General features: G+C 43.4%; 1 protein-coding gene across 3 annotated transcripts in view; it reads left to right on the top strand.

Moving 5' to 3' along the window:
• The window catches only part of fgf14 (fibroblast growth factor 14), a 97,360-nt gene that overhangs the window by 48,170 nt on the left and 35,393 nt on the right, over positions 1-13,797 (top strand). Inside the window, exon 1 of one of the 3 annotated variants that reach the window (XM_022740464.1) lies at positions 10,796-10,988. The exons of the other annotated variants lie outside the window; for them this stretch is intronic. Within the exon in view, the coding sequence (XP_022596185.1) occupies positions 10,796-10,988 (193 nt within the window). Of the gene's footprint in view, positions 1-10,795; positions 10,989-13,797 lie in introns of those variants that run through there. 3 annotated transcript variants of the gene reach the window in all.

Raw genomic sequence — 13,797 nt, 5'->3', positions numbered from 1 at the left:
GCAGGTTGTTACATAGACACAGGGGCTTGCAAGCACCACATAGTATGAAACAGACCAGAGTTCTGTTGTGTAAGATGCCTTACACGTGTTTTTGCAAATCCATTCTATAGTGAAATTGACAGTATTTATTTGTCTCTTGTGTGTAGTTGCTTTGTTGTGGTGTTGTTGTTTTTGTAGTTTTGTGATGTTTCTCACACTGCGCATCACTGATGATACATTGCTTTACCACTATGAAATCAGAAGGCGGTTGGGTTCAACTTACACACTGAACTATTATTCAACCCACATGGACTGTCTAAATATAACTTTGTCTTTTCCTTTTGAGAGACACTACAATGTCTCCTCTCCCTTAAGTGCCTATCATCGCTTTGCACTTTTGACATTAAGCATAAATCCCTCTGCAAGGTACAAGTGATCTGCATTACCTCGGCATCAGCTGTCTTATCTTATAGTGTGCCCTGTCAACACAAAGCGGCCGCCTCAAACACAGTTTTATTTCTTTTTTCAGTTGATTTTTGTTGCGAAATCGGTTGATTTCTTCTTCACATTGGTGACGAGCTAAATGTTGCAAATGTCACAAAGCAAATTAGTAACAAATGAGTAAGATGAGGATGTTTTCTCAGCTGGTGAACACATTTCCACTGGGTGCTTTTTAAGGTGTGTGTACTCAAGTAGATGTGTAGATGTGCTTCTTGTGTTGGTGAGTGTGTGCATGTGTTGTCCATAATTTACTTAAGATGTAACTGAAAAGCAGACACTGAGAATATCATGTGTAGAGACATTTGATATTATAAAGACTAATATGTGGTAAAAATACACGGATTACAGCACAACAGCAGTGAAACTAATACAAATACTGCTAAATGAGATAAAACTTTTAAGGAAAAACTAAACTATTACTCCTGTGCTGTAAGTCGTCACACTGGTTTTAAAACGGAAAACTAACGGAAAATACTAAACAGTGATATGTTGTTGTTGTTGTGTGTAACTTGCGTGGAGTTGAACTTAATCTTGTGCGTAAGTTTTACATCACAGATATCACCTCCCTGGATCCCATGAGTGGATCGAGGGATACGCGAAGTGTTTGATGCATTCAGAGCTGTGCTAACATTTGATCTGTGACGCTGTTAATGGGCGTCTGAGTGTGTGAGTGTGTGGTAATGTCTGCCAGTTAATAACTGCTGTCATACTAGAGTAACTAACCCCTGTCACTTCAGACTAATCGCTGCACTCCTCGTCCCCCTGTCGCCTCCATTAGCTCGCAGTCAAACACTCACATGCATGCACAATATTTCTGCGGTGGCACGGCATCATCTGTTTTTTTTTTTTCTTGGTTTATTCTCAGGGCCAAGAGGGTCATAATGGCCAAAGTGCAGCCCGGGCTAATGAAGATAAGCATCATAACTTTGGCCATTACAGACATCATTAGTCTTTCATTGTCTCTTGGGGAAAAGTTTATTGCTCTTCTCAGTCAGAGGTGGCTGAGGTCCCGTTCACACACTGTCTCATTGGAGATCTATGGTGCATATCATATGAACACACCTTAATAGACCTCTAGGAAGGACACATTAAAACACGCATTAATATGAAGCACACTTATTAGACATAATATTTCATGGAGGTGTAATTCTTTATGGTTATAGCTGCAAGTCTTCCATTAACGAGATGACCTTTGTCATGTTGTCATCAGGACAGTTTATAATTCATATACAAAGCATGTTTATGTGGCCCACTTGTTTCCAGTGCACTGGTTGAAACCTGTTACGCTCTGTCAAACAATACTTTTAAACACAATTTTTGCAGGTTGAAGTTGCTTTAAACTTTGGTGTTTGTTCACACCTAAAACTGTGTGGTTGCTTTTTTTGTGTTGTTGTAGTTATTGTTGGATTCAAACTTGGAGCTTGGCCTGACCTGACATCGCCCTCAATTACCATTCTGTCAAACCTCAGTGCTATGCTTAGGACAATTCTCTGAATCAGATGATTATTAATATTAATGTGCACACCTATACACTCTATGAACTGCAAGTACAGATATTTGCTTGTGTTCATGCACTGCTGAGAAAGTAGAACAAAAAGCAAGCACACAGTCATCCCTACAGACTTGGCAGATCGAATGTCTGTACAACTTTGATCTTGAGGATGATTTTGTTAAAACAGTTTATTTTGACTGTGTTAAATCTGACATAAGTGGTAAATAATAAATCAAGTGCAGACCTTTTTAAAGGAATAGTTCCACATTTTGGGATGTTTAGTTAAATGCAATGTAGGCCAAGAACTAGGTGGGAAGATTGACACCACTGTCATGTCTGAAAACCACCTCTATACCTCACTAAATAACATGTTATAAACCATACAAAAACACAGTTGTAAAAACCCCAATTTGCATTTTTACTAGGGTTCTGTGCTGGACTATTTCTTGGCTGGCAGACTCCAGAAGGTCACTGGTCCTGGCCAAGAAGTAGTCCAACACATAACACCCTGTAATTACGCACCATACGGAAATTAGAGTGGTCTCAGTCTTTTTATCTATCTCCTGGCACGAAAGGGAATAAGTGTAGTTCCCAAAATGTTGAATTACTCCTTTAAGGTCTGAACTTGAACCATTATTTCTTCATTATGACTGGAACAGGGATAAGAATTAGGCTCAGGGTTAAGGTGCAGGTTTCATTCTATAAATTAGGGTTAAAGAGGTAGAGAGCCACTTCTTCGGAAAACCCATCTGCCCATAAATGCAGTTTTGTGTGTTTGTGCTTGTGAGTATAAGAATGGATTTCCTCTCAAACATCTATCTCATGGGGCCTGTCCAAAGCTCTCTTCCTCTTTCTTGCTGTTTGATGTGGGCTTGTTTTGTGAAGAAGACCTGCCAGTGTATATGTGGCTTCACAGTGTGTGGTAATTTGTCTGTAGTGTGTAGGAGCTGTCAGTAGTGGTAATGCTATCAGAGGCAGGCAGGGATTCTGATGGACCTGTGGGCTTCTTACGCCTGCATTCACATCAGGTATCATCCGTGGACTGCAGCTTGACAGGGAGCCAGATTGGAAGAAAAGACACTGACCAAACCTGAAGGTCAGTGGCTGCTCCATTTATCTATTTAAAGACAGAAGAAACAGAGAAAAAGCCCATTGCTTAACGGGCATATTGTCAGTCAATTCATATGTGCATCCTTTTTTGACTTGTACTGGATTGTGCATTTGCAAGCTTGTGGTGCAGATTCCTTTTTGCATTCACGGACGCTTTTAGTGGCCTGATTTTCTTCATATCACATCCTTGAATTCACATTTGGGGCTCGGCCTGACCTGACATCACCCTCATTACCATTCCATTAAGCCTTTCGGCACAAACATACACCCAGGTCCTTCACCTGAATCAGAAGATTATTAATATTAATGTGCACACCTATGCACTCTGTGCATTTCCAAGGGGGCAGACACATTGCCAGTGCACCAACGCATTCGCTCACCGAGGAGCAAAACAATAAAGCATGCACACTCACACTCGCACACACCTATACCCCCTTGATGTCAGCCTTCAGCTCCGGAAGCAGGTCTTTCCAGAGGGCTTGGACTAATTGATATTCTCCCACACTGCCCAGGGCTTCTCCAAGGAACCTCACTCTGCAGTGCTGCTGACAAGGCACATTCCATCACTGCTGCAGACTTAAAATAGGATCAAAGGATGGAGCTGTGTGTGTGTGTGTGTGTGTGTGTGTGTGTGTGTGTGTGTGTGTGTGTGTGTGTGTGTGTGTGTGTGACGGATAGAAAGAGAGAGAGGGAGAACAGAGAGGATGTGTGTGTGTGACCAGCATCTTGACTCCTCAGTGGATTGTGACAGTGTTTTTGCCTCTGCATGTCTGCCCCTTCTTGTGATTTTCAACTTGCATCTTTGCATCTCTCTCTACATATTTGTGTCCTTGCTCACATTAGTGTCCTTTAAATACCCTCGTTTTGCTTCACCACAAAATAATTCACCATATAACTGAGTTGTTTGTGATTTGGGCCATTATTCGGTAGTTAACCAATCACTGCTGGTGAAGAGCCACAGGGCTGCGTTAAATCACTGGCACTTGTGCCCAATTGTTTTCCTTTTACTTGCTTTAATCAAGTTTTCTTTCAATGCGCAAAAGTCGGACATGTTTTTTTTTTTTTTGGTGTCTTTTCTTTTTTTTTTTAACCAATTGGCCTTTCTTTCTAAAGTCGCAGTCGCTCCATTAGCCTCTTCACCATAGAAACTCAGTCAAGATGCCGTTTTGAGACTCCCAATTTAAAGGTCCCATATTTTAAACTTTTTTTTAAGGACCAAAACCATCTCAATGTAGTTTTACATCTCCTCTGGCTTGTCTCTGTAGCTCTTGTAACAACAGGTCAGTGATTGGCTGACTGTTTTCTGAGTGAGCAAATAAAAAATATAGCAGATTTCAGGTAAATACTCAGAGAAACCAAATCCTGCAAAGTTGGATAGTGTGTCCAGGTGGGCCTGGTTTGGGGCATGGCTGAGGGTAGTGACTGCTTTCTTGTGACATCCCAAAGTTACAGAAGTCCTGACGGCTCATTTAAAGGCTCAGTTTCTGAATACAGGCTGTGGGAATTTCTCTGTGGACTGAGCGCTTTGATACTGTCAAAGTATTAATATAGATCTAGATCTGCTTTGTAATCAAAAAAAGACGTGGAAATCTCACTTGATACAGTATGTGACCTTTAACATTTTTCCCCACGGGTCAATCCTCGAACTCTCCTTCTCTGATTTGTTCACTTGCAGGGGTAGAGGCCATGCATGGCAGTTGATTTTGTTTAACTGTATGTGAAGTTTAGCTACATAAGTGTTAACTAAGTTTTTTTTTTTTTTTAATCTTAGACTAAGCTATTTGTGAGTGGAGCTCACAGTTTGAAGCCACTGTGTTTCATTAATGTCTCTGTCGGAGGCCCCCACACCTCAGGCCCAGTCTAATCTAATCCCTCAGGGAGGGGCAACACTCCATCACGCTCGCAACAGTGAGACATATTGTAATGTGGCTATACATATTCTCCGGTGGCACATTTAGTACACCTTCCAGCGATTATGTGATGTACATTTAAATGATTTTATGACACTCTGCATGAGATGATGAACCAGCTATTTAAAGGTCTGTGAGCAGAGACTTAATGTATCAGCTCCTTCACCACTCGTTTGGAACTAAATCTCTCTCGGGGTTGTTTTCTAACCCTTTCAAATGTATTATTCATTGACAGCGTTGCATGGGTGATCCTGGTGGCAGTAAAGCAACACTTAAAGATTGCTTCTCATTTGATCACTCCAGGAAGCTTGTTCATCCATCCATCCATTCACTTGCATATTATCAGACTGCTGCAGCAAATAGCCAGAGGTAACCTTTGCAAATGAGGAGCAATAGTCACAGGAAAGGCCAAAGGAACTGGATGCTATGCCTTCTTGTCACATTTCCTGGGTCTGCAATCATTCAGTTAGTCAGCATTCACCAAGAATCTGTGATCTTACTGTAAATCTCCAATGTCTTCAGCCTCTATTCCACCTCCAGACCCCTCAAATCTGGTGATCAGTTACCTCTGGCCGTCCCACGTTCAAAATCCAAAGGTGATTAAACCTTTTCCATTACTGCTCCCCATATCTAGAACAGTGTACTGGCCTTTTGAATCCCATCTTAATCTCTTTTGTTTCCCTTTATCTTTAAGGTTGTTGAAATAATCTTACTTTCTTACTGCTTGTCAGTATTTCATATATATATATATATATGTGTGTGTGTGTGTGTGTGTATATTATCTTGTTACAGCTCCTCACTGAAGCTGTATGATGTTTACACTGAAGGAACTCAAACCTAAGAATCCATTTTTCAAACCCAGCTCAGCATAGCTGGTATCGTTAGACGGGTGATTAACTATTAAAAGAAAGTAAACACAGATGTTTATTTGTAATGACTGGCTCATTGGTGAGACCCATCTTCTTAACTGCTTTTGAGTCTCCACTGTAATAAATTAATTTAGTCTGTTCTACTTCTTCACGTGTTTATTTATCAATGCATTTAAAAGCACTTTAGTCAACATTTGTTAACCGTGTTCTATAAATAAATTTAACTTGACTGTCCAAAACTTCTCAACAACTTAAGGGCAAAATTTGCCACAGATATTTATGGTCCCCTCCCAGCACATGAATCTTACGGACCCCTAATCTTTCTGCCTCTCACTCGCCTCCGGGCCCTCACCATGCACTCCTCAATCGTGACCACTTAACCAAAGCTCTCCATTTTCATTCCCCCTTACAAGCTCTTGATGTGCACTCGTCTGTCTTAGCTCTCTGATTAGCTCGGACTATTAGACTCATCAAAACAAATGAGACCCACACACATGCACTGAATATTCCCATTCTAGAAGCGGGCTCTCTCTAAGCTTCTATTGCTTCAGTGGATGGACTCATGATATTCAACGGTTAAACATGCAGCTAAATCACGGGGGGAGCAGGAGGAAGACAAGGGAGAAAAGAAGAAAATCACATAAATCCGAGCTCAACAAAAATCATTACTCATCTCAAATTAAATTAATTCTCGGTCTTTGATAATGCAGTGTAATTTGATTACAGCAAGTTAAGCTTCTTTTATTTCACTGGGCCTGAAAAGTGCTGAGTCCCACTGACTGCTTTTGCTATCAGGATGGGTGATAAAAGAACACAGCCCCGAGGCAAAGTAATAGCAATAATCAAATGGGTTGTTTATCCCAGTTCCATTGGGTGACATTTGCTGTGCCTCGGCAGCGGGGCATCTAACTAACAATAATGTCATTTCCTCAGAGGAGATTGGATTAAAATGTTCTGACCGGATGAGGCTGTGGCTTCACAAGTCTGCATCAAATGCTTTCACCAAAATGCGCATTTGTGCATTTTGTTTGCCAACTTTTTCATACAGGGAAGGTGTGCATGATATTATAGCCTCTGGGATCCTGTGTAAAGAATGTATTGATAATAGAGGAGTATGAGCTGATATGGACAGTATGTGTCATGTATCTTCTGAGCCACTGGCTTATTTCTTCCAAATTATGTCCTAGGGCGACGTTTAGTCCTCTTTCATTTGTCTCCAGTCTCAGACAAAATGTCCAAATGAGTTGTTCGAACTGCCTTTCTCCATGACCCCAACATTAAGAATGAATGAGGTGTTTAAAGCGCTGGTTAACAAATGAATGTGAACAGCTTGGGGCAGATTGTCAGTTCACCATAACCATGTTAGATCCTTGAAGGGGCAGTATAAATTGGGGCATTAGAAGTCGCAGGGAAAGGTCTTGGCTTAGAGCACTTTGGAATGGGGACTGCAATGGACTCTCATACGTTCACATGTAGGAGGAAAAAAAATGTAGGTACGTGCGCCTCTTGTTTTGATTCATGAATATATATTTCACATGGGTTTATGATGTGCTTTTTGACACCCGGCGTCGTATTTAGTTTGATGGGAAAGTATCCTCGTGGATTAGACTGGCGGATAAATAATCTGCCAGTGTATGCTGTGATGAGGATTTGGCATGTGCATGTCTGCGCTATGTGTAGAAGGCTCCTGTGAGCGTCCATGCATTCAACCTCATGCCTGTGTGAATGAAAAGGTAAAAGCCACCGTGCAAATCCTCTCCTCTCCTCTCCTCTCCTCTCCAGTATTATCCCCATCCTGGATCCAGCCCAGATTGATGTGTGTGTGTGTGTGTTTTTTTTTTTGTTCTTTGCTGTAGTGCCTCATTTGTTGAATTTATGGGGATACTCTTATTAATGAAGCACACAATTGCTAATCCATGCCCCGGCTGGAAACAAAGAATATGAGATGATAACACTGGATACAATTTCAGACAGTTGTAAAGGGATCGTAGACAAACAAATCAATTTTGTAAGACACACTTTCACATTGGGTCTCTTTTATCATTTGTCTCATATTTTTAGGCTTGGAGCCAAATTACTTCTAGTTTGAGTTATGCTGCTGGGGAGGCTGTAACCATCAATCATCTAGTAAATACAATTAACTGTTTGTGTAAAAAATGAAAAGGAAAAAAGTAATGTGCAAACTGCATAGATTTGCCAGAATATCCCATCCTCCTTTAGTTTCCCTGTGAGCTGCGATTGTACATTTAGACAATGCAAACCTGCATGATCATGATTGAAGAAGAGCGATTATCTGTGTGAGCCAAATAGAACCCCCCACCCACCCAACCCCCTTCCTCCGGTTCAGAACCGTGGCTGTGACGGTGCTGCGCTGCAAGTCGCTGTGGGTGAGGGACCCATTGTTGAGCTGACAGTGTCCGCTGCTGGCTGCAGCGTTAACTGCACTGCCTCCTGACAGCAGCGCAGAGCAGGAGGCTTCTGGGACACACACTCTGTATTCATCCACAGCTTGAAGTCGAAGTCAGTGGAGTGAGCTGAGAGAGATAAAGGCGCCGGTGCACATACTTGATTTTATATGAGGAGGATCGTCAACCTCCGTGCAGTTTTAAAAACCCGTTATTAAGACGATCTGTAAATATTTATAGATTGTTTCTTCAACCTCCATGCGGGGACACCGCAGTCAGCTTCACTGTTCTCCTGGTTTAAAATGACATCGCTTCTCAGACTCTCACTGCTGTTATGGAGACGGATGAATAATTATTGCTGTTTATCCGCCTGTTCGACTCATCCTGTGGTCGTACATCAGTAGGCTACAGCTGGATATCAACAGGTGCGTCTGGCGTGCAGAGAATCAACGAGGGCAACACAACACAAGCCTCCGCTCCCCTATGAGCCCAAATGTTTAATTACAGCCACAAACAGCAGATGGCTCTCTTGAGTTTTAATTCCTGTGCCTGTGATTGAGACTTAGATGATATTCACCCTGGAGCAAAGGGAACGGAGCACATTTTGTGTTACAGTGGCGTTTATTGCGTAAAAGTGACATGTCCAGATTCAGTGTCAAAATTGGCCAACAAGGTATTGGGTTGGAGGAGGAGGAGGAGGAGGAGGGGGAAGTGGCCTATTAAAGTGGCTCTCCAGCTGCTTGTGAGTCACATAAAACATCTGTTGTCAGTCTGTGGCGGACGTTCAGGTAGAGGTTATGATGCCCGGCTGAAGAGAAACAGTTCCCGCCATCATTATTGTCCGGAGCTGTCCGCGGTGCTGAAACCACGCAGAGCAAATGCAGCCTGACACGGCTCACAGTAAATGAATGCTCTTCTTTACCACACAGCAGCATGTACAGCCACTGGCGGTTCTCCTCTCATGAGATGGAACATGAGATTTCTTCCGTTTATACTTTTGTATTAAGTTTGACTGTAATGGTGAGGTGGGGGAAAAAAATAAAGCTGTTCTGTCAGCTCAGGTTCACATTCCTAATCTCTGTAGTGGATTCCGTCTCATCCTACTACAGAGACCAAACTGAAGCTTTTAAGAATAAAATCTTACTAACTAATGGCAGCATTCAGACCGGCTGCCCATTCCCCTTCAAGCAGGGGCTTGGTGGTCGAGAGGGAGGGAGTGGTTGTGGTGGATCCTCCTCACTCACTCACTCACTCACTCAGGCGTGTACTAACGAGTGGTTAGGTACTTGTTGATGGGAAGGATATGTTGATGTGGGGTGACTATATAGACTGAAGCCACTTCCTATCAGCCCCCCCCCCCTTTCTTGCTTTGAGCGTGGGAAAATAAATTGTGCTGTGCATCAGTGGCGTTCCTCTTTCCTTTATACCCTTTACGCACTGATCGCCATCCACCCAGTACAGGCTCTGGCTATAAGAAAATCCACAGGGGGGGTCGAACTGTGAGCTGATCGCCGAGGGGGTTGAAGTTTATATATTTGTATGCAGCTTGTCACACAATGCAGACGTCATCTCCACAGGACTCAGATCAGCTTTGGTTGTGTGTGTGTTTTTTTTCCCTCCCTGGCTCCTATCGCGCCCACCCGCCTGTGTTGTGATTGTGGAATACAGGGAGGAAAATATGTTTTGAGAACATTATCCGGCAGATCGGCAGGTAGTTTGAGTGCAACTTTGCATCCATCTCTCCAGCTGCATCAATTCCTAACTACACGGTTGCGTATTTTTTTCTTTGCATCTCCAACACTGTGGATCAGTCATCGCGGGGGCTCCTGTCGCGGATTTGCTTCTTGCAAACTTGGGAGTTCGCTTCGCTTCGTCTGGGCTGCTTTGCCTTCGGTCGGGTGGTGGTGATCTTCGCATAGGAGGCGCCCGCGTTTGCTTGATTGCTGGCGGTGCACATGCACAGGCGTCCCCACAACAGCGACTCCACTGATAGAGCACCCCTCGTCTGGCCGGAGGAGGAGAAAGCGGAGGGTGAAAAGGAGGAAAGAGTGGGTGAATGTGCTGTGAGGACGCTGCAGCCGGTATTGGACATTTAAGGAGGCGATGCTACTGAACATGTCACAGACAATGAACAAAAACATCACTTTGCAGGTATGAATAATCCTCTGAATTCTCGGTCCGCGTGAGTTTGGCTTAGCTCTCTCCCATCAGGACTATGGTTATTGATGCATGTGTGGAATTACGCATGAACTGATCTCATTTTTTTTTTCTCCATCATGTCCAAGAATTTTTCGAGTGATGGTGACAGCTCTTTTCATATCACAATTATCATGTAGTGTTTGGACAGAAAAGAAAACCACCTCCTAAAAAAAATATATATATATATATTTGACATTTGACATCACGGAACGGATCACTTAGCCGCCAACATGGGACTGTGACCCGGGCTGCGAGCTCCGACAGGCGGCTGTTTGTGTAGTCTGTGCTCCGTGTGCAGACTGGACCTGAGCAGTTGTGACATTTTGAGCCATGGCTGCTGCTATCGCAAGTGGGCTGATCAGACAGAAGAGACAGGCACGGGAGCAGCATTTAGACCGGCCCTCGACCAACCGACGGAGAAAGAGCCCCAACAAGAACAAGGGGCTCTGCAATGGGAACCTGGTCGACATCTTCTCTAAAGTGCGCATCTTCGGCCTCAGGAAGCGGAGACTACGGAGACAAGGTCTGGGAACTTTGGTGTGCAAGGTGCCTTCTTTTGTAGGCGCAGAGCGTTGTGCATTCAGTGTGAACATGTGCATACATCCAACCACTGGTTGATAGCTTCATTAGGCCTTTAACTGTCATAATTACATTTCCACCTATAGCACACAAGGTTATAATGAAATGAGTGATGGTCTTTATTACTGATTACATAAACTTACCAAATTGCGCCTCTGTGCGTAAAAAGTTGAGCGGAAAAATGCATTCTGCAGTTTTTTTTAATTATTATTAGCCAGGTGGTTGAAAATAACAAACCTGCCTCTGATTTACATGCAATCCCAGGTGCCTGACAGGCTCCTGACGAGTTGTACCTAATGGTTAAGTCAGGTTTTACCGAGCTGTCACCTCGGCGATTCTGGGAAAAAAGGGCCCCCCTGATCGTTATGAAGCACATACACGATTCGCTGAAGTGCTCACTATAGAGGCACATCACAAGAGCCAGAAATGAAACTCATTTAAATGCAAGCAAAAAGGTCAATATCTCCCACTGAATGGAGGTTACGCCTTTCAAACATAATCTTTTCTGGCATTTTTTTTTATACGAATTCGTGGGGGCCAGTGGCCTCTCATTTCTCCAGCTCAGATTCCTTCCACTTATAGAAAGGTTTTTTATTTTTTATTTTTTATTTATTTTTTGCTCTAATGTGGCAACCTGGAATTGTTAAAGAGCACTGTCAACAATTATTCCACTGCTGGAATCACTGCAAAGGATAATTCCTCATGCAAAAATGAAGTAGGATAATTGGTTTAGGAAGGAGATTACTCCAATTATTTCCTCTTGTTAGTGAATGATGGAGGTGGCTGTCTGCTCCTCTTGGAACCAACAGGTATCAAACCTGTTGCACCAGGGCTACTGTAACTCTTAACTGAATAAACACCCAGACGCGTTCATAAATTTATCGCAAATTAAGATTTGTTTTTAACAAAGGACCTAGAAGTAGCGTGTTAGTCTTTCATCTTGTTCAAAAAGAGAGCCATTTTGATAACTGAGTCTCTCTCTTCCTCTCTCTGTTGTTCATGTTGGAGCTGAACAACACTATGAAATGTCCCCTTCACTGGCCCTCAGCGCTCACATGGATTAAAATGGCTTTGATAAAACAGGGTCTATATAACGGCACATAGAGGAAGCATCTGGACACGGGTCAGGGTGCATCACAATGGCAGGTTAAAATCGGCCGTCCTCCAGGCTGCTGTTTCTGTTTCTGCTTCCACTGTGTGTGTGTGTGTCTGTGTGTGTGTGGCTGCCGCAGTGTTTGTGTGCCTAATTGTCTGTCCTCCTCTGTCACCTCTGAATTGGCTCGTGGCATATATCTATCTTTTCATGTGCCCAGACGCCTCCATGGATCAGAGACGTGGATGGACGATGTTGTCATTCGGTCAGGGGATTCATCTCTAGAGAAAACAAAAAAAAAAAAACAGAAAGCTGGTGTGTGTTTGTTTTAGCATGCCATGGCTGTGAAAGCACATGATATGGCACAGTTAAACCTGGGAGTCAGACATGCCAAGTGGATGCCAATGTCAACCTGCACTGGCAACCCTGAAATTACTTGACTACATCACACCTGCGACGGCCATTTCACAGGGCAACTATAGGGGCTCCCTGAGCCTCAGAATAATGATAATCCTCAGTAACAGTGCCAGCAGAAGTGTCTGGAGGCTTCAAAAAGCCTGAGAAACACTCCCACTAAAATGAAGATGAAATTTAAGGGGAAAGCTGCCTTTAAACGGGTATTTTGTCCTCATTTTTGAAGCTCTAATCAGAGCAAAGGCTCTGTTTTTTAATTTTATGTTATTTGTGATTAAAGGCCTAATGGGAATATACTTCATTAATTTCAGCCTCACATGAGAATTAGGAAAATCTTTACCAAGTGATATCAGACTATGCTGTCGGGGGGGGGGGGGGAGGGGGGGGGGGGGGGGGGGGGGGGGGGGGGGGGGGGGGGGGAGGGGGGGGGGGGGGGGGGGGAGATTGGGGGGGGGGGGGGCGGGGCGGGGGGGGGGGGGGGGGTGCGGGGGGGGGGGGTGGGGGGGGGGGGGGGTGCTTGGGAAATACTCCACATACCATTATTTCTCCCCTTACCCCTTCACACCTCTCTCACACACTTTTCCTCCCTCTCTTCTTCCCTCCTTCCCTCTTATTTACTGTATTATCACAAGAGCACACAGTTTAGGAAGACTAATGGCTTGGTTGGGGTGCTTTATTTAATATTGAACCCCAGAAGGACTTACTTAAAAAAAAAAAAAAAAAAAAAGATTTGAGTGAATAACGCTGAATGCACAACTGGATCACAAGTGTTGTGATAACACAGGTTGCCATCCATCCACAGTTGTCTTCATTTCCCGGGTGAGAGAGACATTGGGCTTCCCAGTGACAGCTGAGCCTGCAGAGAGCAGAGCAGCTTTCTAACCATCCACACTATGATTATATATTGAAGTCACATTCAGATTCCCACTGAGATCTGTCAGGATGAGGGAGTGCAGGTGTCTGAAATGTACTCCAACACCAGTATTCCCTTTGGCTTTGAGCATCGATCTTCTGAGCGAGGCTCCAGATTAGCTATTCTTATGGGCTGCATTGATTGACACTGACATAAATTGTGTTTTTCAGCCACAGCATTTTGGTCAAATTCAGAGAAAGTGTTACCATAACTATAATCAATCAATACTAACAATCCCCGCCTTCACTCTCTCATTTTATTTTTGATTTAGTATTAATATTACAGGCTATTTATAAAAACAGATAGATAGACAACAAAATGTAAACGTGTTGT

Source organism: Seriola dumerili, unplaced genomic scaffold (assembly GCF_002260705.1).
Source record: "Seriola dumerili isolate Sdu_G_001 unplaced genomic scaffold, Sdu_1.0 BDQW01000052.1, whole genome shotgun sequence".
NCBI lineage: Eukaryota > Metazoa > Chordata > Actinopteri > Carangiformes > Carangidae > Seriola > Seriola dumerili.
This window is presented reverse-complemented; position numbering and strand designations above follow the sequence as displayed.